This window comes from Convolutriloba macropyga, chromosome 7 (genome assembly GCF_964194025.1).
Source record: "Convolutriloba macropyga chromosome 7, txConMacr16.3, whole genome shotgun sequence".
Lineage (NCBI taxonomy): Eukaryota > Metazoa > Xenacoelomorpha > Acoela > Convolutidae > Convolutriloba > Convolutriloba macropyga.
Window position 1 is genome coordinate 56,892,774 of NC_134474.1, and position 24,996 is coordinate 56,917,769.

The 24,996-nt window shown below is 34.4% G+C and overlaps 2 protein-coding genes across 2 annotated transcripts in view; one reads left to right on the top strand and one right to left on the bottom strand.

Moving 5' to 3' along the window:
- Positions 1–24,996, bottom strand: part of LOC142343182 (uncharacterized) — a 118,389-nt gene that overhangs the window by 45,925 nt on the left and 47,468 nt on the right. The gene's annotated exons all lie outside the window — the stretch shown is intronic.
- LOC142342346 (cytosolic beta-glucosidase-like) lies at positions 1,310–23,846 on the top strand. The gene is made up of 11 exons (XM_075393645.1): positions 1,310–1,442; positions 7,490–7,673; positions 12,496–12,689; positions 16,159–16,366; positions 16,976–17,138; positions 17,666–17,801; positions 19,659–19,773; positions 20,459–20,492; positions 20,683–20,880; positions 21,526–21,717; positions 23,570–23,846. The coding sequence occupies exons 1-11, from the start codon at positions 1,310–1,312 to the stop codon at positions 23,792–23,794; spliced, it is 1,782 nt and encodes a 593-aa protein (XP_075249760.1). The 3' UTR covers positions 23,795–23,846.

Genomic DNA, 24,996 nt, shown 5'->3' on the forward strand with positions numbered 1-24,996 from the left:
GAAAGTTCTTGGAAAGATATGAAAAGATTTCAACCGTGGGTGCGGTAACCAGAAATGAGAAAACATCAATCAGAACCGCTTTTCAACATGGAATAAACTAATTTTAATCCTCGCAACTGTCTTCAATTTAATTTACTGAGCTAAGAAGAATCGATCCAGTACATGTCAGTACACTAAAGATGATGTTTGTTTGTCTCAAATTCTTCTGTTGAAGTTGTCTCAAAAAAATTTTTTCTCTTCAAGAATCAATGCATTAAAAAGAAGACAAAAGTTGGACGCCAAGAGCAAATTGAGAAACTTGAATCCAATAACTGACCAAAAAGGACTCCTACGATCTAGTGGCCGTCTCCTATTTTCTCCAACAGAATTGGAGATCAAAAAATGTCTTATAATCTTGAACGCAAAAGAAAAGATTGCGAGACTATACCTTGAACATGCTCACATAATTTGTGCTCATCAAGCAACAGAATCAGTCAAAGCATTCGTACAACAGCTTTACTACGTTTTCGGATTGCGAAAAACACTGCTTTCAATAAAATATTGATGTTTTATGTGTCATCTATTTGACACTCAGAATATGCGACCCAATAACGGCCCCACTTCATGCATTCCACTTCACACAGAATAAACCAAATTTCCTTTCGCCAAAACAGGACTGCACTTTTATATTGAAGACAAAAAATTAAAACCGAGAAATATTATGGACTTATTTTTAAATGCCTCGTTACACGACCAGTCCATTCGGAAATATGCCCCGATTTAAATACAGACAACTTCCTCAATGCTTATCGACGGTACGCATGCCTAAGATGCCAAACTATTTTATTGTACAGCGATAACGGAAAAAGATTGGTCGGAGCTTCCGAAGAGCTGATGCAGTCGATTAAGGCTTTAGACAAAGAAAAGATTTAAAAAGCCCTAGCTGCTGTCAAAACCACATGAAAATTTAAACCACCGTACGGCCCTCATTTCGGTGGCGTATGAGAACGATTAATTCAGAGCGCAGGAAGACACTGATCATTCTGATCATTCTAGGACCTGAGCGTCTCTCCTTCGACATCTTCAGGAAAATAATGGTTGAAATTGAGGCAATCCTGAATTCCAGACCCTTGACAAACGTTGCCGATCAGCCTGACAACCAAAAACCACTCTCTCCGAACCATTTCTTCATTCAACGCCTGTACGGTTCCCTGCCACCAGGAAACTTTGAGATCGACAGCCAGCTAGTTTCGAGAACTGGAAGCACGTTCAGCAGTTGATGAACCACGTGTGACGGCGTTTGATGAAGGAGTACCTGCCGACATTAATCATGAGACGTAAATGGACAGACAACAACCAGCTTGCTCTTAAAGTTGGAGATGTTATGTGGGCACTCGAAGACTTGGCGCCGAGAGGAAATTGGTACCTTGGAAGAGTTGCGGAAACATCCCCTGGACGAGACGGTGAAGTACGAGTTGCCAAAGTAAAAACGGCTTACGGCTCGTTCGTGCGTCCAGTGCCGGCCTTGCACGGGTTTTTTCTCCGTAGTTTTCTGCCCCTCGCACGGGTCATAGGCAACATGAGCTACATCCACCCCCTTTGATGTTATTACCCTTACGGTACTATAATTTCTAATTATATAGTTTCAAGGAAGCGGATGTAACGACAATCAAGATGATCTTCAACCCCCTGCCCTCCTTTTTGGAGCATGGTCCCAATGACCTTGAGAACTCAATAAAAGCATGAAATTTGCCGATGATTAAACTACCGCCAAAAAACCTGAGAGTTACTCTTTCCCAAAAACAATCTGACAAGAATTCGCAACCAAATAAGAGCAACCAAAAGTCTAGAATATATGCTTCATTACATGCAATATTAACGTCTTCTCGTCATGGCTTCAATGAAAATTTATTTTGGGGCTATGTAATCAAGTGGTAGAAGATGGGTCTAGTATGCTTAAGGTAGACGTTTGGAGACAGAATCAGACGTTATTATTTGAAACAAGGCTGTGAAATTACAGAAATAAAGAGCAATCAACGCAAAATTTGGCAATTTAACAACCAGAAGCTTAGCCATGATCTTACAATCACTACATTTATTAATCGCACGGCTATGCGTATTTTTTAGGTGAAAAACGTAACTTTTCACCATAGATCGAACATGTTTTTGCAATTATTTCTGGACTCGGGCTGTCAAGACCATGCGATATTTAGGTTAAGTTGGACTGTAATTATTGACAAGAGAGCTGATCAAAGTAGTAACTCTACTTTTATTTACTATATTATTGTTTAGTCTATGCCATTGAAACAATAAAATTTGATTATTAAAAACATGGCTACTTTCTCTTTGATAGTTTGCACAATATTAATACGTCTGTCTTTACAAGAAGATGTGTACCCATATCCCCATAATTACAACGACAGTCATTTGGATCTGTGGGTGGGAGGAACTTTTCCTGTCGGGTTCAAATATGGAGCAGGAGCGGAATTGTTTTCTTAAGAGACAGTTTGTCAGTATTCAGTGATAGGTCATAAAAGATTTACTACCAAATTAAAGGCAGAAGAGATACCTCATGGGTTTATTACTATTTTAATTTATAGTTTATTTATATACATTAATCATAGCACAATGATTCAAAAGTGAGCAGTATATCGAAAATCATAGAAACACCCGTCAAGTTCATCAATCATTTGCACCACAACAGCATGTACCTAAACAAAAGCATGCAACGCAAAACAAACATTATATATTAAAAGTTTATAAATATAAGAGTTTATCATGCCTGTAACTGTACGTAACTGTTACAGAAAAGTATAATCAACAAAATCCCAATCATAGAAATTCAATGAGTTGTATTTCATAATTATGTTGTGATTTTTCCCCAAAAACGTGATTTTAACTGAAATTTCAGTGTCTGGAAAGAATAGAATGATAGAGACGAGATAATTTCGAATGCAGCCATGCTTTCGATAGCACTGTGCGCATTCATCTATATGTATATGGCTATACGTATAAATTGTTTCTGAACTTTTGTCCTTGGCATTTTTAGTTAGCTACGACTCAAAAATTTGCCTGATTTTGATTGTTTTGAGCCGCCCTATTTTGTTCAAAAATAGAGAACAGTCTTATTGAGAAAAATTGTTAAACAAAATTGCTGTTTTCGCTAAAAAATTCCACTATATGATGCATCACTTTGCTGGCTGATTAATAACATTAATTGGTGTAGCCATTTTGAAAACGTTTGGCGTATTGCAGAAACGAGTAACAAAATCTCTTAGCAATTTTTGTTTTTTGCGGAACCATTTTTTAATATGAGAATTTATGTCTCAAGTTGTCAAAAATGGTGACAAAGCTTGAATTTCTTTCCCATTTTTTAAGGATTAACGTAATCAATTTCCGAAATTTGGAGTCTGTAATGAGCCTACAAGTTATTTGCCAAATTTTATTACTGAAAACTTGAGACCCAATTCAAAGACCTAATTTTTTTGTTTTTTTATTTGCGTTATTGAAAGACACCCAATTGTCTTCTTGATCCACAAATAGTATTGCCAAGGCGATTAATGAAAGTAATCATCAACAAGGAGATTCAATAATTTGGTTTCGCACATAATGTTCCGACCCCCTTTATCCACAATTTCGGCTGAGTTGTCTACCAAATGAGAAAAGGACAGAAAACTCTTATTTCAAAAAGTCTCACAAACTGATCAAAAATAATTGGTCTATGAATTAAAACAATTGCTTACATCTTAAATCCTTTAGAGAAGCAAATAATGCCACATTACTGGGTCCTCGAGACCGGCCATTGTTAAAACTACGAGACAGGACAATAAATCAAATAGCAACAGCAAAGATTTACTTTCAAAACCCAATGTCTTTTTTATAAAGAAATTACATAATAACAAAGTCAAAATGGGGTAAAAAACAGACACTGATTTAATAGGTTTGTACTTTACAAGTAAAAAAAACATGGGAGCAGCCCTTGATGAGACTCAGTAAAAACTAGACAAGTTTATCAAAAGCGTATATTTTGAGATCAGTTAATTGCAAATGATGAAAAACCGTCCGGTATCGATTGAGATTTTAGATAGGTTTATGCTCTTTCTTACCTAGATATGGAGACATTTGCATCATGTCTTTATCCAGGATATCCAGAATACATCTACAAAACGCCAAATTGAGACGAGAAAAACAAAAATTTCATTAAACTTTGCAAGAAAACGGTGTTCAAGCCGTTTAATCCATAATCCATTTCGTAAAACCTAAGATCTAATAAATTTTCGACCAATTGAGCACCAATAATGAGAAAAGTGATCTCTGAAAAGGAGACTGGGAAACCAGTTTTAAAAACAGATACAATTGTATTTTTCGAAAAGAAATCTTTTCAAAGTCATAAAAACCTTAGCTATCAAATTAATTCATAAAAAAATTTAATTCACTTCTCCAAAGAGGTCAATTGAAAACCATTTTATCATTATTTACAATTTGTCGTGTGTCTATAAAAAGAAAGACAAATACACCAAAAAGACCATTTAAAATTAAAATTTGGCAAAAAATTGTGTTGAAGTCATTAAAACATTAAACAATGCACTAAAAACAATGCAACGATTCCATTGTGCGTTTCGTAAAAAGGACAAAAATGGTCAGCGAGCTGCAGTCATTAATATTAGTTAACAGGTCGAATAAAATGAAAAGCAAAGTGCAATTTTAAAAATTAAGTATATATATTCTATAAAACGTTTGATTCAAAACCTAGCTTCTTCCGAAAGCTTTTTCTACCAAACAAAACTTTCTACCAAACGAAAATTTCCCCTCGTGTTTTGTTCATCGAAGCTATTACGACCATATTGTAACTAGCCGGAAATTATCATAAGACTACAAAATGATCAACAAATAAATATAGATTTCACAAATTAATTTGAAGATTTCCGAAAAACGTGTATCGAAGCTGTTAAGGCAATAACCAATGCAATAAAAACATTCGATGTGTTCATTTGTGTGTTTTGTGAAAACCAATAATTTGATATGCGACCTTTTTTTATGAGACTAGGTAGCAAGTGCATAAATGTACAGAAAAGAGCAAGTACAAGAAAAACGTCTATATATATATATATATATATATATATATAAATATCTATATATATATATATATATATATATATATATATACATATATATATATATATATATATATATATATATATATATATATAGACATATATATAATTAAAACAATTGATTTCAAAGTCAAGAAAAACTTTGGCACGCACTTGAAATCAGTATATAGGTTTCTTTGTTTATCCATAAAAAACCTTTGAAACATGCAACTATCCAGATATTATCCAGATATTATCATACTACTACAAAAAGTACGACAAACAAAGACAAAACCATAGATATATTAATAATTTGCAAAAAACCGGTATATAAGATGATAAAGCAATCAACAATGCACTGAAATCATTTGATGAAATGTGCATTTTCCTGACAACCAATATTTCGATATGAGTCCTCAAAATATTGAAACTAGGTTACAAGTGGAGAAAAAGCAAAGAAAAAGAAAAAATAAAAAATAGTTACGTCTCTACATTTTTTCGTCTATAATCAAAACATTTAATTTTAAAGTGAAAAAAAAACCAATAAAATAAAATGAATGCCTCTCCACATTCATAGAAAAGCGTTAGGACATTCAAATTTCTTGAATTTAATATAGACTACAAATAGATTGACAAGTCAAGACAAAAAAAATCGCATAATTTATGCTAAAAACATTGTTGAATCAGTTAAAACAATAATTTTTTCACTGAACAACTGATGTGTTTAATTGGGTCCCTTTCTAATTTCGAATGATGTGAAAATTAACCTGTCAATAATTTTACAAGACAAGAAAAAGAACCTGAACGATGGGAAAATTTCCACAACAAAAATTTTTCTGTTGAAAATCGTAGTGTCAAAGCAGAAAACCCATTACTTAACACGTAAAAACGTTAGAAATTTCAATCTGAATCCAATAAGAAGACGATGCGACCTGTTTTTATTGACTTCCTGGTACAGGCTGACAAAAAAGAGATAAAAGTCGCAAAGCTCAATAATCCATTGTTTATTTTGAAATTATGTGTTTTTAAAAATCGAAATGACAATTATCTTGTGACTAAAAATCTAGATCGGTTTCATCGAAACTCTATAGTAAGCCAATTGAAACTGCTCTTGATTTGAATTGTAGTTTTCTGTATATAACGTACAAAAAGCAAAAAATTGTGCGAAAGTTTTTTTTTTAAAAAATTGACTGATTATAATCCGAATTTTTTGAGTTGTCAAAATACAGCCATTACACCACAACTAGCCTGCTATTACCGTTCATCCATTAGGAACACGTAATTGTTTCGAATTTTGTGGACATAATTTACTAAAAAATGTCAAGCTTTCAAAAGCAAATTACGCAGTTTGCTTTATTATTTTAGATAAATTAACAAAAAATCGGCAAAATTCGGGCAAACTCTTAAAGAATGCAGAAGTAAAATTTGCCTTCATTGGACTCAAAAAAGATTGTGTTAATAGTTTGTAGGCATGTTAATCTTTTCAAATTAAACAAAAGGAACTAAAACGCTTATTTCCTTCCATTTTTGATGGAAGAAAGACTAAATTTTGCAAAAGTTAGCAAGAAATTTAGCCAAAAAATGGATCAATTAGTTTAAAAACAATCTTCTGTCTATAGAGGTAAAACCAAAAATGGTTTTTTAAAACAGATTTTAAAATGTTTTTGGACAAAATTGGCAGAAAATTACGTTAAAATACGGAAAAATGAATACAATAACAACGAAAAGCAGTTAATTGTTCACAAAATTTTAAACCTCAATAACTCCGTGGAAAAAATCAAAATTCAAACAGAAGTTTTATAGTTATTCATTCTACACTGGACGGGCTGCCTAATGATACCACTCCCAACTCTCTACGATGAATATATCGATCGGCCAAAATTGACTGAACAAAAACAAAATAAACCCGTTTGAGTATAGAGTTCCTCCTCCGCTAAAGTGGGTCGTAACAATAAGGCTTTCTTTCGTTTTGGTCTACTTGACACTACTGTAGAAATTAGATACTACAACACTTGAAAAAGATGCCATGGGATATGAATTACTAATAGGCCGGGAAAAAGTTCGTGAAAAAGCGTGACAAAGTTTCTCATGCTCGGCCGAAGACGGGTGACGAATAGATTTGCAGGCAACTAAATTTTCTTACTGCCTCAAAATTGCACACATGCTTATAAGCCTAAATTTAAAACGTGGTCGAAAAAAATAGTGAAAAACGTGAGTAATAAATTTACTCTAGAAATCCCATATTTGCCACGTTATGGAGCCATAAAACTTTCTATTGTTTACGGTTGCGCGAAACTCTGTTCAGCGTTCAATTCGGTCTAGGGCGATCCCAGCAGAGGTCATTTTGGTCCGAGCGTCCGAATTGTTTCTCCAAGGCGAAAAAAAGTAAGAAAAAATTCCCTGTTCACTTGTGTCAGCTTCGGCAGCCTATAACATAGAGGGTGGATGGGACGCAGATGGGAAGGGGGAGAGTACCCTGGATCACGTGAACCATTCTCCCTCTCACCAGGGAGAACCAACGGGGGATGACGCAGATAAGAGTTACTACTTTTGGGAAGAAGATGTAAACAACTTGAAGAATATGGGAGTTGATTTCTACAGGTTAGATGCAGAGCTTGCTTTGAACGTTTTCTATCTTTGAATACTTTCATTTTGTAAATGATGCATCTTTTTAGAACACTACTACAATGGTGATCTTATCAAGATTATTTCATTAGCTCCGCAAGAACGCCAGAAATTTCAGAGAGTAACGCTTTACCCTTTAGAGTAACCAAACCTTTTAAGAGTGTTTTTGAGAACCAAGAAAAACCATCGACAGGTTAAAAAAATTGTTTATTTGTGCTTCAAATAACATTATTGATTGAGCCAATAATCTTTTGAAGAATTTGGGCGCTTTACAATCTCGTACTCGAAGTTCAGTAAACTTACAGTGTTAATTACAATATTTATAAGATAAGGCAGGTTGTAGGTTTCGCCAAGTAAATAACTATATTAAAAATTTAATAGTCCCGGGATGCTCATCATACAAAAAACCCGGTAAGCATACAAGGTCATATAAGATCCCCGGTAATCGCACAAGGTCATATATGATTTGCATGATTTCCCAGTAATCATACAAGAGTCATACATGTTTTTGAAAGATGCTTAAACAGTCACAATTGTCACCCCCATGGTTTCCCACTATTCATGAAGGTGTCAAAATTGTCTTAACTTTTTATGATATCCTGGTTGTCGTACAAGGATCATATATAATGTCCCGGTAATCATACAGAATCATTGCTGATTTCCTAGCAATCATACAAGGATCGTACTAAGAAATAACGTATGATTTGTATGACATCATATATGATCCTTGTATGACAACTAAGAAGTAGCAACCCGGGCGTGCTAGTTGTATAAAAGAATAAAATCGGAGAGATGGAGAGATATGATAGCGTGGTTAAATGATAGAGGGGTTAAATGATAGTGGGGTTAAATGATAGAGGGTTAAATGATAGTGGGGTTAAATGATAGAAGGGTTAAATGATAGAGGGAAGAAAAAATCGGTGTGAAATGATAGGGGGTTAAGTAAATAGAGGTGAAAAGAGGGACACCGATTTGAATCAAGAAAAAAAAGTAAGTGAGCTAGGAAAGATCAAAAAGCGCTGAGCTTACTCAAAAGAGAAACAAAATGTGCTGCCATCTTTTTCAAAGGTCATTTCTGGAAACAAAATTAAAAACGAGAGAAAATGGTTGCAAAAACAAACAGGCTAACTATAAGCTAATCGACAGATCGCCAACAAAAAACAAAATTTAAGTGGAAAGATAAAAACAGTTATAATACATAAAACTAAAACAAAGTATGATGAATGTTGAGGTAATTGTACACTCTAATTTATTTTTAATTAGGTTTATGGGCAATTAAGTTGCAATATTCCAATACGCACAACTGACTTAGATAAAATATAAGCTCGATTTTTACTAGCCATTTGCAAACAACAATGATTTTAGACTTGTACAAAACCACAGGAGAAAAAACGGGTAAATAGTTTTGAAATTGGATTGCCAATGGGCGATTGTTTGTTCCGGAGTAGCCGAGATGCTTTTTCAATCATCTGAATTGTGTTCGAGATATAAATAGGATGGAAAAACTTCAAGGGAGAAATTTATATTTTACGTATTTCAACAACTTCGTTAATACAAAATCCAAGTTATAGTTCCTGTTCTGTTTCCTAGGAACTCAACTTCCCAAAAAACATTGAGCAATATTATTTTTGTGATGACTGTTGTTAAAGAAAACCCATGAACTATGATATTTGTATTATAAAGATTGAGATCCTAAGCCCGCAAGGGATTAAAATTTTTGACAAAATTTTTGTCAAAAAGCTTGAAAAAATGCTCGAGCACAATTGAACTGAAACATATAATAACATGTAACCTCTGACAAGCAAAATCGGATTGCAAGTAGTCTTCAATAAGTTAAAAATTGATCAAAAACAAATTTTAAAAATTTTTTCTTGCAAAGAATCTGTTTGTAGCCAGTAATTCTGATGACAAACCAAAAAAGCTAATTTAATCAGTCATCAGGTGCCAATGCTCACATTCAATTAATTGGGAATCAAAGATATTTTTATCGTCGGACAGCTCAATCATCAGAAAGCAAAAAAGTGGGAAGTCTCACTTAGAGAAATCTCAAGAATTTTTCACTGAAAACAACAAAACGGCTCTGTAATTTGCGTTTGCACATAATGTCCCGACCCCAATCAACCATGTTTTTAACTTAATTAACTAAAGATGAGCAACAGAGATATTGCTGGAAAATATTTGATGTATCTATTTAAACAAGGCTTTAAGCTCAAATCACTTAAAAATAACGCCTCAATAGAAAATTGATGATACCGGCCTTTAAACAGACTGAAAGACAAGGCAAACGGGAAAAAAACCAGAGCATTAATTTCAACCAAAACTCAATGGCTAACTTTTTAAAAAAAACTTGAAGCAAAATTCAAAATAGCAGCAGATAAAAATTAAATTCAACAAATAGACTTGAACTTCACTAGGAAACACGTGAGGAGCTGCCTTTAATGAGAAAAGCAGACAGGTAGAAAAAACCAAAAAGGGCAAAATTAAGAAATACAGTTATAGTTTTTGGACCCTGTTAATAATAAAGTTATTCAGTCATTAGCTAAAAACTGAAATAAGTAATTGACCTTATTTGTTTGTACATGCAACACCAGTGATATCTGTCATTATCCAGCTTGTCGCACTGCTGAAACGGAAAAAACAAAAGCAAAAATCAAAAAGTCAGTTAAATTTTGCAAGAAAACGGTTTTGAAGCCCATAAAATTTTAAACTTGAAAATTGGAAAACGCCCGGAAAAATTTTTGTAAATTCCTAGCATCGAGGCCAAAACTCATGATTGCAGCTTAATTCTACTAAATCTTTTATCAATCTTGATATTGGTCTGAGTGTTCAACAATTACATAAACTTTATAATGTTTCAACGTACACAGTAGCGATAAGGAATGGTTTTTTCCTAAAAACACCCTATCAGAACCTGTTCTTTCGAGATATATTAGTTGCAGAACATTTTCTTAGGAACCGGAGTTAAAAACAGTATCTGAGTAACCAGAGTGTGATTCAGCGGTTTTTATGTCTGCCAGTCAATTAGTAAAACAAAAAATAAACAAGCATAAGCTTTTTTGTACCATTCTGCTTGAGAAAATTGAAAATAAATCTTAATTTTCGAAATCATAGCCAGCATTTTAACCAAAATTGACGATTCATACAATTGAGCAACTATCTTTTACCTTCAAACATCAAAACAATCAGACTTTGGTTAACATTAATAATCATGTTTTTAGCAAAAATAGTTAAAATTTTTGCACTAATTTGGGTCGCAATAAAAACATTGAATTTTAGCAAAACAGGCTAAATTAACTGTGTGCGGTTTCTTAATTTTTACGAAAAACAATAGAAACAAGTTAATACTTTTTATGGACACAAAAAATGCAACGCAATACTCACGAGGGTACAGTGCCAATTAGTGGAAATATTGGAACTGAGCTTTGTGTCAACTGCAATAGTAACTAAAGCGAGCACTGTAAAAGAGCAACAAAATTGTATGGGAAAAAAGCTTATTTTTTAGAAAAAAAAATTCAAAAGCATTTTTTGATCAGAACTGATAGCATTTGCATAGCTGCGTACAATTTAAACATTTTTAGCAGGAAAAATATTAACAAGAACAAAGGAACTTCACAAATTTGATTCTTTGAATTGAAGATACCAAGTTAGTTAAAGAGCTAGACGAGTTGGATTTCGCAGCTCTAGATTACAACTACATTTCTCGTAACTTAATTGCATAGTTATGATTTTCTCTTTTGAATTAGGGTGCTTTTCTTGGAATCAAGAATTCCTCAGCAGCTTCTAGTCTTCTTTTGCAGCCTCACTTTCAATTCATGGTCTATTGCACGGGGGGGGGGGGGGGGGGGGCTGGGTTGTGGTCGTTCCTCAAATCAAAGATCCAATGATTGCAACCCAATTCCACTAAATCTTTTTTTATCAATCATGCTAGTGGTCTGCGTGTTTAAAAATAATATTAAAATTGTAATATTAACGTAGCGAAAGGTGTTTTCCTTTAAAAAAAACCGGATCAAAACCTGTACTTTGAAAAATGGTCGAATTAATATTAAAACACAAAACCGTCATCGATCAAAAACGATCATCGCCTGAAAAAACAATCAAAAGCTGCCCTAGTCGAGACCTGGAATTTATCAAAAAAGACCTATTAACTCCAGGTGGGGGTGTAAATATTGAATTAAATTACACTGCCGAGGATCATAGTTAAAATCGAGGCTAATTCTTTCCATAAGTCCAGCCAAATTCTTTCCATATGCAAAAATGAGGCAAACTAAAAAGTTCTGTCAACATCTGGGTTCGATCTTGCCTTCTCCAATCTTACACAATGCTTAACCAATTGCGCTACATGTCCTTAACTTTGGAGGAAATTAAAAACAAGTTATTATAACGGCCGCGAGCGTAATTCCGGGACATGTTTTATTGTCCAGCCAAATTCCAGGACGTATGTTTTAGTTCCAGCCAAATTCTAGGACAGCTTTCTTAGTTCCAGCCAAAGTACAGGACATCACATTAGGTGCAGACAAATTCTTTTCATACCCAATATCTGTCGAGAACAGTCTTTTAATTTTTCCAGGTCCCGACGAGGGTGTCATCTATTGCAAATAAAAATCAAAAATGGCTAGAAACACTTAATAGCGCTACTATTTTTTAAAATCTTGACAACTTTCAACAGATCTTATCAAATCGGGTGTTTAAAGGCAAAGTTATAAGCCTAGGCGGTTTGAGTTGAGTTCCATTCTTGTTTTCACTTAAATTCTTGCATCCTGCTCAGTCCATTTTTCGACAAGGAAGTTCAAATGTTTAGATTCTCTTTTTCCTGGTCGAGAATTGCTCCTAACGGCACTATTGAAAACCCAGACAGTGATATCAATCCGATGGGAGTGAAGTACTACAATTCAATAATCGATGCATTGATCTTGGCTGGAATCGAGCCTCTGGTCACTCTTTTCAACTTTGACCTGCCTCAGACATTACAAGGGATCTCTTTATCCTTTCCCAGTAAACATTTTTTTCACAAGTCTGTGATCAAAATTATATTTGTTTTTGTTCCGACCCCCCCCCCCCCTATAGTGATGTGGGAGGAACTATATACTCAAATGGGTTTTTTTGTTCAGTCAATTTAGGCCGATCGATATATTCATCTTAGAGAGTTCTGCTATCATTAGAAAGCACGTACATCCTTGAATAAGAAATTAAATAGATTTTTTTCGATTTTCGTTTTTTACAGGGAGTTATCGAGGTTTTAAATGTAGTGAATATTCGACAGTTTTCTTTCACTTTTTCTGTAATTTTGCTTAAACTTGGCTCAATCTTGCTAATATAGATAGAAATTTTTAATGAAAGAGTTTGATTGCTTTCATTAAAGATAGAAGATTGTTGCTGATTTGTTTGATTGAAGCTTTTTGGCAACAACTTTTGACAAAAAATTTCGAAATTCGAAATTTTTGTCAAAAATGGCACAAAATTTGGTTTTTCCGGCCCCTTTGTGTAAATTTACCAGAAGTAGAGACCTAAAAACAGCTGATACAAACTCCACGAGCTTCAAAAGAGAGCTAGTTGACCTTTGGCGTCCCATATAAGTTTCCTAGAAAAAACAATTCGCCGTTTTTTTTGCAAATTTAACTCAATAATTATACGAAATTTAACATTGTTTTTCTTAATTTTGATATAGTTAACTTAAAAAATAATCTAATTCACCAACCTTTGCAACAATTGGATGATTTGTTATGCGGGGTGCGAAATCAGGCACAAATTCTTAATCATCATGGATTCTTAAAATCAGAATTTTTCAAACTTTTATTTGGGCGCTGCCTTTCTTTTTGCAAATGTTTGTCTTTATTATTTTTTTAATGATAATTACTGATAAAAATCTCAATTCACGGCACAAATAAGGGAAACTCAAAATTGAGTGAAAATGAGATCAAGAATAGATATAATTTGTTTTCAGAGTAAAATGTATGGCTTTTGTGGCCTTGACAAAGAGTATCAGTGAACTCTAACTGAAATTATGTGTTTTGCCTTGGTTTGCTATTCTTTCTGCAGTCTGATCTTTGATTATAACTGATCAAAGATCAAAATAGCTTCTTAAAGAGGTGTAAGTGATTGAATACAATGTTTTCGGGTGTAATCTAATGTTTCTCATGACATTAAATATATTTGCATTAGGAAAATTTCAGTATTTTTTATTTTGTCAATTCATTTATCAATTTCATTTATGTCAATTTTTTTACTTATTCTCAGCAAATACAGCTCAAGTTTTTTCCAAATAAGACACAAACTTCTCTTTGTGGCGGGTTTTATTAAACATCGGCTTCGCGGTTCTGGTACTACAAGTTCTGAAACAAAAATTTGTGATTTTCGCGGATAATTGTCCATTTTTGCTGTCCTTTTTTGTTTTTAAGCTAATTGTCAAAACGGTTAAAAATCCAATCCGAAAGAACACCTAATATACGCATTTCATCACATTTGTTGGTTTAAAACCTTTAAGGTCAGCGAAGCCGTTCTCTTGCATAAAATTATAGTTTTTCAATGGCCAATTATAGATATTAAAATGAACTCAAAAACCGATAACCGTATATAGCTAATGGTTTTCATAGACTTTTAAAACAATATTCTTCAAAATAGTCTAAAAATTAGAAAAATTCGTCAACTTTTTCTCTTTTGCTCTAGTTTTCTGCGTTTTACATTTTCCTATAAAAATTGTAATTTAGCCTAAATATTGAGAAATCTTTTTCACTGTTTGTTGAACCAAGCAAAAACTTCTATGTTTGTTAGACGTTTTGGTTGATGTCTTTAGGGTTTAATCAATCTTTTTCAGGAATTTGTGATTTTTAGATGCTTTTCAAGGTTTGTGGCTCTTCTGGTTGTCATTTTACAACAACACTTTATGATGATCATCGGAGACGCATCTGAAAATGTAATTTTTGCGCGGTTATTATGTTATAAATTTAATGGCTACAACAATGTGGTTTGGGAAAGTTGTTTGTTTATATTTTGTAATTCTGCTTGTGTTTATTGTTATTTTGGAGTCTTATGGCTTAGTCTCAATAATAACATGAGCAATTAGTTTTCTAAAACTTCGCAAGATAAATTGTAAAATCTTTTAATTGAAAGCTTATTTATTTGATAAATTTTGAAAGTATTTGTTTCAAAAAAATGGTTTTTGAGCTCTGCTAATCTTTTTTCTGTTAATTTGTTGCTTAGTTTCTCTATAGACAAGTAACATCCATTATGTAGTGAACTACAACTTGCTCTTCGTAACTGTTTCATTCTCCTCAAATGGCCTACTTTCTTGGTACTACAAGTTTTAATAAAAAACTCCTGATCCTTACAAATTTGCCATTTTTTATAGATAATTTTTCTTTTCACAGTTTATTTATATTGAGCGGTTCTGTTGCCGTTCGTACAAAAGGTAATTACAAAACTTTGATGTCCCTATTGAACAACCTAATGTTTAATTGGCTGGGACAACGTTTTGGTGCAAACTTTGAGTTTTTTTATTTTTGCCTGTTTTTGTCATTCTTTATGTAATCGCAGGACGTGTCCTGGATAATGAAAGGTCTCAATCGCTTCCTATGGAGATATAAGTTAATCTCTCATTTAAATGATACATAAGGTTATTGATGAGTTTGAAAATAATTTTTTTTTCAAAAAAAGCAACGTTTTTTTTTAAACTTTGCCCTTATGCTCTTTTCTTGTCAACTTGTTATCAAGTCGCATTGCGGAAAAGTCCCATATTTTTTATGAAGTACAATTTTATTTGTCGTTACTACTATAGGTTTTTTCTGATGCCATTTTGGTTTGGTAATTAATTGTTTTAAAAAAATGGACAACGAGTTTTGGTCGTAGTTAATATTTGTAATTATTTGATTTTTATCGCCGTCTTTTCTGGTAGTCACGCTAATGGCAGGTCTCATCGGCCCTCTAAAGTCTATTGTTTTAATCATTTAGTGGTTTCTTGAACAATATAATATTTTTTTGTCTCTTCCTCATTTAGTAGACAGTTACGTGAAAAATGTAGATGAGCGGGGTCGGAACATTATGTGCAAACGCACATTACCGAGCCTCCTTGTTGCATTGATAACCAAGTGAAGCGAAGCAAAACACAGCTGGCCAACACTTTTCAGTTGTCTCTGATATTAACGACAGAAATGATACAAATTGACACGATCATGGTAAGGCAAAATATTCCTGTCAAACCTTGATTTACCTGGTCAAAATCTTGACAGAAAGATCCGGTTTTAATCTTTTGGAGGCACAAGTATAATGCTCTTGCACGTTTGCACATAATTTGACGTGTTAATATCAAAAATCTTGTCAGGGTATTATCAAGACAGTTCAAGTTTGATTTCACGGTGAGTAAGTTAGAAAATGAACTGATTCCTGTAATGTTATTATTTCTGAAGGGCAGAATAAATTGATGGTTAAAACTAAATTCTACTTGGGAAGGAAAGAGATCCTTTACGAGACCTGGGAGGTTTGACATCGTCTAAAATGCCAAGTTGGTTTGAGAAATACGCCGATTTCTGCTTCAACACTTTTGGTGATCGTGTTAAACTTTGGACTACTATCAATGACCCATATTACAACTCTGCCTGTTACGAAACGGGCTGTGTGGGGGTAGAGGATCCAGGAGTTTCCGCCTATTTAAGGGAGCATTTTCATTTCCTAATTTGGTACGAAAAATTACTAAATGGCAAAAAAGTTACTTATTTATGTTAATGTAATACATCAACAAAAAAATTCATAACAAATACCTTTAGAGGATTAGAGGATATTAGGATACAACATTTCTGGGAACGCAATAATTTAATTATATTAAAATTTGACATGCATTGACGTTAGTTTTTCAGCCAAAAGATTAACAAAAAAAAACAAAAATCTAAACAATCATTTCGTTAATCATTTTAAAACAAAATATTCTAACAAACAATCATGCCATTTTTTGGCCATTTAAATTAAAATGGAATGAAAGTTGAGAAAAATTTCTTTGGTAATCATAGATAGAAAAAGTGATCAATTTAAAAAAAATTAAGAACACTTGAGTTCCAAATATGAAATATTGGCTTAAACGACGATAGCAAGAATCGTTTACGTGCAACTATTGTTCCGACCCCACCAGAGTGTGTGTGTGTGTGTGTGTGTGTGTGTGTGTGGGGGGGGGGGGGTGAGCTATATGCTCGACTGTTTTTTTTTAATTCTTTTCTTTAACTTTCATTTGGCCTCATTTCTCGATGAACTGAAAATACAATTTGAAGGAAATGAACCATTGAGTGTGAATGCAGCATGCACCAGCAACTTTTATCTCACGCAAGAGCCTGGCATCTGTACAATGACAAGTACAGGTCAACCCAAGGTGGAAAAGTGGGCATTAATGTGGGGTCGAGCTGGCCAGAGCCATACAATCAGAGCCAACTCAACATTGATACTACGGAGAAAGTGCTGCAGGTAAAATTTTGTCGTATATTTTAAGACATCTATGAGATCAGAAAAGAACTCTACAAGTGACGTGAGGTTTATTCACTTCATCCATCAAAGCCTCACATTTAACAACCAAAGGCTATATGCTTAACAGAACAGTCGAAAAAGACAAATTAAGAATTGTTTTGAACCCCTCATTTTATTGACATGGCTAGAAATAATCAAATTTTATGTTCTCAGTAAAGGTGTTTTTCACTCTCTGAAAGTGTAGCAGTGACTTATTTGACGCTCTTCAGCCATTGTTAATACTTATCTATCCAGTCATTTATATAGTTGGCAAGTTTCCTTGCCAAAATTGAATGGTTTCGACATGCTGGTCACTCACGCGTGACAACAAGAGATGGGAGGGGGTACTGTAAAGACTGATATCTGAAGCATTTAACTTTAAAAAAGTTCCTGCACATTTGGGATTCCTGCACATGCAATTGGAAAATCTTCATATTGTTGACCTTTCCGTGCGTCATGAACATGAAAATACTTATATTATGTTTTAGTTTCAACTGGGATGGGTTCTGAGCCCACTTCTGGGCAATGGTGAGTACCCGGATGTTATGAAGAACGTGATTGGAGAATTGAGCGAGTTCCAGGGCTTTTTGCAATCAAGGCTACCAGAGGAACTGTTCCTTCATTGTAGTTGAGTTGAGAGAGGAAAATATGTTGTCAGTAAATAATTCGACGGGTTTGAAACTAGCAGATTGTTTAATAAAACACATGGGCATTTGGTTTCATCAAAAATTAAGTGCCACATAATGCAACTGTCGATCAAACATTTTTCTGAAGGTTTAGGGAATACGAATGAGACACGAGACTGGGAAAAAAACAAAAAAATCATACTGTATCTCCAGTGCTTGCTTTAACAGTATAGAAAAGCAAAACAACTACCATCAAAAGCTCTTATGAAAATTAACGCGTTTCAATCACTACCCACGTTCTTCGGATATTTAGCACGCGCTTCAGATTGCATTGAGCTCCGTCTGAATCGACTATATCATCAAAAAATAACGAAAAATGAAAACAATATTGGGCATCATTAGGACCCATTTTAACTTATTTACCTATTTGCTCTTCATAGTAGCATTTTGGGGTGGGTTTATGAAAGGAGATTATCGGGTTGAAGCCGTGGAAATTTGTACTCAAAACCGATTGGACCTTAACTTTTCAGCCAACTCAAAAACCCGCTCCCATCCTCTCTCGGGTTCAGACTGAAGATAATCATGATATAAATGGTAGTTCATCCTTTCTTACTCATTGTTCAATGAATATTAGTGACAAAAGGCCAGTTTCCTCATTTCACGACAATAATAGACCATCAACAACCAACTATATAGTCAAATTAGAGCGTAGTGGACAACTCCTGAACCTACCTAAAAACAATAGATTGTGAACTGACAATTAAAATTGAAAGAACTTATTTCTCGATTCCATTTGAAATCATACTATTTTACACAAATAAAAAAGTAAGTGTTACAAAGTTTCAGTCCTCGAAACGAATCAAAGTTCAAAATCAAATCCAAAATGAAATGTTCGCACTGGAGTTCAAACTGCAAAGTCTTAGTGTGCTCTAAATCCTCCGAGGCTTATTTACTGTTCACTCAACTTTTCTCAACAGTCAAAAAGTCGACAGACGATTTGACTGCTCGCTGAGATGAGTTGCTTCAATCCTCATAATTAGCAATTGATTCGTCAAGATCCAGTAAAAATTAAAGTGAACTACCAGATTTAAAAAATACAAGCATTGAAAAGATTCCAAAGCTGCACTACAACTCCGTGAACCTCGATCGCTATTGTCCCGATATCTTGCCATAACTATAAAAGAATACCTCTAAAAACTGTGTTGAAAATTGGAAAAATTTGTCTGCAAAAAGCTAATGACTTTGTGGTCTTCCAAAAGAGGCCTGAAAAGATAGGCTGCAGAAAGCAAAGTAAATGGAGAACCGATCTGAATGAAGCAGAGCGGGTGACTAAGCGGCTTTTGCTACGAGGGGCTCTAACGAAACAATCTACCAAGAAAAACAAAAACACAATCGAAGCCCTAGCTTCAGGCGCTTAAACACTTTACTTTCAAGAAGATCTCGTCCATTCAACAATAATCATTTCGTTGGAATGAATTAAACCCGTAGACGAGAGAGCTAAAGGAACTGCAAAAAAACAACCGTGAACAAAACCGCTCGTGGAACTTGAAAACCTTCATCGAGGATATGAAAAAATCCCTTATATTATTGAAGACTATAAGAGCGAAGATTATTTTTTTTGCTGAAGCGAAAGCGTTTGTACAAATTCAGACATTTCAATTCAATTATGGTCTGCAAAGAACCAGAAAAACCTTGTTTAAGCAACTAAATGCTCAATTTGTGGTCAAAGTGATCATTAGACAAATTAGTGAACTCCGCTAGTAATAACCAGCTTCCATGTTTGGTCGCATCGTTTTTACAGTGCCTCGTTAACAACATCGATAAAAATCTGACTTTTTACTAAAACTATCTGTAGGTGAAGTTATTCGGCGTCTTGTTACGAAGGCTACCTTAAAGGAAGCAGCTTCCGATGCTGTTGACTTGGGTTCGGTTGTCAGGAAAGGAAACGAGAGTATAGTGCACGCCACAAAGTAACTATAAAAAATGAAGAATAAAAAGTTGGGGCCGCTCTTGACTTTTAAAAACGCATTCAATACAGCATGGCGTAAGGATATCCTAAGCACGAAAAATCCTTATTGCTTAAAGTAGTGTTTTTAATTTTTTGTTGCTCCAAGCATGCTCTTTTTGTTTTCCAATAGCACAACCGTCCGCTGTTGGTAGGAACCGGAACCAGATGCAATGATTTACCTTTTTCTTTCGCAATCTGGCCTCTCTTTAGGGAATTTCAAAACAAAATAGTAAACCGTTCTCAACACAGCTCGTGCCTTGAAGATGGTCTTATTGCAGGTATCTTACTTTGTATAAAATTGGAATTTCCATTCAGTTCAGGAGTAAACTGCCGCTTAGAACTCTGGAAGTTTAGTTGGGAGCTAGTTGGGACTGGAAGTTCAGTCCAACGCATGAATAAAACTGATCTTTTTATCCAGAAAAGCAGCGTAGCGGAAAGTAGAAGAAAGTGAATTTTTAGTATCTGATATTTTTGTGTCTTCTTGTTTACTGAAAAAAATTTAAAATTGGAGGAACTTCTCAACCTTGTTGTTTATTTGGACAATTTGCTCTTCATATCCACCGTTTCTGCGTTAGAACACGCAAAAAAATTACTCCGTTCTTTTAACGTATTCAGTGGGATTCAAGGATGCTTTTCCTGCTTTGCAGTGAAAAGTTATTTGACACTTTAATGAAACAAAAGGTATCCCTGCAGCAAATTGAAAAAAAAATGAAAAAATAGGTAGACCAACCGTTATTGAACGATTATCACCAGAAGACCTTTCAAATGAATTATACTCTCTCTCAAAGTCTCCCTCATTAATCAATGTCAACTGAGATTATTTAATTTTTTCGATATCAAGGAACAAATCCTGAAAGTCAACTAAAAATAGTTCGCACCAGATGAAAGTCGTCTACTTTTGGGATCGGTTGACTTCCTGGGCTTCAACTATTTCGGTTCCATTATGGCCCAGTACACATATCAGCAGTACAGCAAGCAACCTTCAATGGCCAGCGATCAGTCCTTCATTACAGTTTTCCCGGATTGGTGGCTCTCTTATGGCTTAAAGATGAACCGCATTTTCCCACAGGTAAATCGCTGCCTTTCAACAAGCTGAATGGCAGTTTTATAATCGCAAGTGGGAAAAATGAGAGTCCCCCTGTGAAAAAATCTTAAGAGTGTGGGGAACAAACTATAATATCTGCTCCCAGTAGCTACACGTGAACAGATTTTATATCGCGGAGCACTTTTCGAGCAACAGACAATTAATTTGACCTCAATTGAATGAATCCGGTTGGACTGCACTTGTGTTGCTCACTTAAACTTTGAATCTGCGTTGTTCAAATTTGAGACAGTGGATTAATTTGGCTTGTTTGGCAAATTTCCAAAAAAATTATGTATAATGTGTAACTGGTTTGTCACCATTGTTTCTGCTACATGCGAATCAGCCGATCGCCATTAAATTATATCACCTTTATTATTCGCAAAATCGTGTTTAGAACTAAATACCTATTCTGTCAGTTCCTCATTTTGTAATAATTATTTCCTTCTCCGTAAGTGAATGGGAAAGCGCATGGGAAAGAAAACAATTCCTCAAATTCTTTCAACACACGTACACACAGACACTGTATCACTATGATATAAGATGCTTCGAACTGCATTAACTTTTTTAAGTAATAACAACATAGAAAAATTATTAAATGAAATAATTGTTTCAATTGTGTGGTGAGTTTAGGGTGTGAGGAAGTCAGTGAGTTGGATGATGGAGAGTTATGTGAAAGATTACCCAATTGAGATATTTATCACTGAGAATGGTTATCCTGGATTGGAAACAAACTGCAGTAAAAACAGTGGAAGTGAAAAAGACAGGATGAAGTATTTAGTTGCTCACCTTGATCAAGTACACAGAGCTGCAGGACACGATCTGGTAAGAACATTTTGCGGAAAATTTTTTTCTTTAAATCAACGTCAAAATTTTGTTTTTAAAGTTTTCATTACAAACATTCAATTAAACAGTCTTCTTTGCCGCGTTTTATCCAACACGTTGATCCAATCGTGAAAATGGAGCGGATTTCCACTTAAGTTTTGCAATTTCAAAGAGGGCAGTTTAATTGAATGTTTGTAATGAAAACTTTAAAAACAAAATTTTGACGTTGATTTTAAGAAAAAATTTTCCGCAAAACGAGCAGAAAATTTAAAACGCGGCAAAAACAAACCCAACGAAAAATAAACCCAACGATCAAGTCAGTTTAACAAATTTTGAAATGGTTGACGCAGTCATTGGAGAGCAACGCATTTTGACAATCCTGAAGTTTTCCTTCCAGATCAGTACAGCTGAATTCTAGAGCTTCTTTCAAGAAACAAACAATTTTATAGCGAATTGATTTTAAGAATAAATTGTTTCAACTGAGGCAACTTATTGAAAGCATATGGTCAACAAAGGAAAATTCAGCTAAACACGGCACCCAGAGCCTCGACCTATCTAAAGCTCCTACAAAATGGTTTACTTTTCAATCATTTTTTTTCACAAATTTTTGTTTTCAACAAAATTCATACCAAACACATTTTATAATGCAATTTTAAACGTTTTAACCAGAGGCAGAGTTGGCCGACCGAACACGATTTTCAACCAGGAAAATATTATCCCTTATTTTTCAGAAATTTTTTTGACAAAACTTGGTAACCAAAAAGCAAACAATAGCCGACAGAACACGCTGATCTCGCCCGATTTAACCTGATATAAACAGATTCTCTCCTCTAAACACTCCGACCTTAGCAGGTGGCTCAAATTTGGACGCATATACAATCTATGTTCTGTCAACCCATTTTTGGGCAATTACGTATTTAAGATTGCAAAAAGTACCAGACAAGCTGGAAGGCAAAAACATTCAAATAATCCTGCATGATAAAAGAAAATTTTGGATACTTTATCTCGAGCATGTGCACAGTGTTTGCATTCACAAAAAATCTAATCCAGCTAATTGGATTTGGAAGATATTACTCCACTTGGAATGTTGACTATGGGTCGGATTTAAGAGGTGTATCCACCAACAGCGAGTGGTGAAGGGTGAAGGTCAAAATGTCTTGCGGCAATTGTTGTCCCCGAGACCAAACCCGCACGCTTATTGCATTTTGACGTTGTTCAACGTAAACTTGGCTTGAGAAATAAAGCCTTGAGGAACAAGAAAGAACGTGAGAACGGTTTATAAGTGATGCCGAAGTTCGAGAGCTTAAGACCGGTTGGTATAAATGGGTAGAACACTAGGCGTGGAAGTAAGAGATGCTCGTTCAATTCCAGTACTGGTTCATTTTCACAGTAAGTGCATCTGCAAAACAATTTGTTTTTAGGAACAGTTTAAGACTATTTGGGTTAGCCCTTCTGCTGAAACACTTGCTTCATAGTACTGGCAAGAGATTTTCTTCTGTCTTCCCTTGGATTATTTATGTGTTCTGTAAATTGAGCTTATTTGCAGGATAATTTACGGGCATAAATTTGAAACTTCAATTTTAAAAGGCATGAGGTGAAAAAAATTAAAACAATGATTTACATTTTCATCAATGATTAATGTTTCGGCCCTTTTTCATTTTAAAAAAAAAAAAATTAGCGACAATGCAGAGCATGATTAGCAGAAGGAAGTTCATTTTAAGTCAAGTTTTATCTCACTCAACCTTCCCAACGCGGACAGGGCAAGCTTTCAACTTCTATTATCGTACGTTGAACTTCAAGAATAATTCTACTCCAACTCCTAATTTTTGGCTCAAGTTTTGATACATTTTAGTTCCCTGTCACCCGGTATTCCTACTGGGGTCTAATGGATATGTACAGCAATGGATACGATGTTAAGTTTGGTCTCTACTGTGTTGACTACTCCTCCCTCAACAGAACCAGGACTGCCAGAGAAAGTGCCAATGTGTACAAACAACTCATCTACGAACACGGTGTAGTCAGCTTGGAGTTTGAGCAGAAATTGAGAGATTGGGGCGTGTTGGAACCTCTTGAATGATTTTAATCAAAACAAGGAGGCTCAGTAATGTGCGTTTGCACATAATGTTCCGACCCCGCTTATCCACATTTTTGAATTAATAGTCTTCCAAATCAGGATTAGGAAGATAAATTTCGAGAAATTACTTCTTTTTCAAAAATAACTAATGTCTGAAAAAATTACTTAAAATTAAACCATTAATTGAACTAAACAAGGCCGCTTAAGAGGGCCGATGATATATGCCACTGACGAGACTACGATACAAGACAAACATTAAAACAAACATTAATTACGACCAAAGCCCAATGCCTATTTTTTTTAAAAAGTATCCCATATAAATGAACTTGAAATTTCATAAAAAAAGTTATTCAAAAGAGACTATATAGCAAGTGGGCAGAAAAACTAGAAAAGGCAAAAATAAAAAATCTTTTGTTTTCTTTCTGTTTAAAAATTATTATTCAAAAACTGTAAAAAACAATTAGATTAGCTATTGTCTGGAATTCGAAAAAAGGAGGTTCAGTAAAAACTCCTTGGGAAGCCCTCTAGACCTTTCGTTATCGGTAATATGTCTTACGACTAATAAAAGAACTAAAAGTAATAACAACATTGAAAATTTGGTAATAATCAGTGACCAAGCCAAAAAATCGAAAGCTTTTAACTGATCATTTTCCACATTAGTTTAAATTGATTTTTCTTGATAGCCTTATTTTCATTGTGCTATTTTGAGAAGACACTGCAAATTCACCTCAAATTTAGGAAACTATTCAAAAATCACAAAATTGTTTAAAAAACCAGTAGCACCAAAGCCAGAAAACCATAAGTTATTAAACAAAATAATGCCCTTCTCAATAACATTTGAATAATATTCTACCAGAAAATTGACCTGTCACAAATGATACTAAGCTCATTTGCCAAGTTCAAAAACGCACGGATTTCTCTAAAATCAAAAAACCCAATGTAAAAAAAACCTTTAGTCATTGACTGCAACCCTTAAAGAGGTTCATTGACACTCACTCTTCAAGGATTGTGAATGTCCAATTTATATCATACAACGATAATTATATGCCAAAATCAAAACATAGCATTTAGGTTTTGCTAGAAAACGGTATCGAAGCCGACAAAACAATCATCTCTTCACTAAAAAAGTCAAATATGCTCCATTGCCTCTTCTTCAAGTGACATCATTTTGAAAATGGTTGACTACCAATTTTGAACTTATGTCA

What these genes read in the sequence shown, in the direction of transcription:
- LOC142342346 (XM_075393645.1), top strand. Translation starts at nt 1,310, where the DNA reads ATGAGACGTAAATGGACAGACAACAACCAGCTTGCTCTTAAAGTTGGA. An exon ending in AGTATAGTGCACGCCACAAA is followed by an intron (nt 19,774 to 20,458) that starts GTAACTATAAAA and finishes CCTGCTTTGCAG; the next exon opens with TGAAAAGTTATTTGACACTT. An exon ending in ACACTTTAATGAAACAAAAG is followed by an intron (nt 20,493 to 20,682) that starts GTATCCCTGCAG and finishes AACTAAAAATAG; the next exon opens with TTCGCACCAGATGAAAGTCG.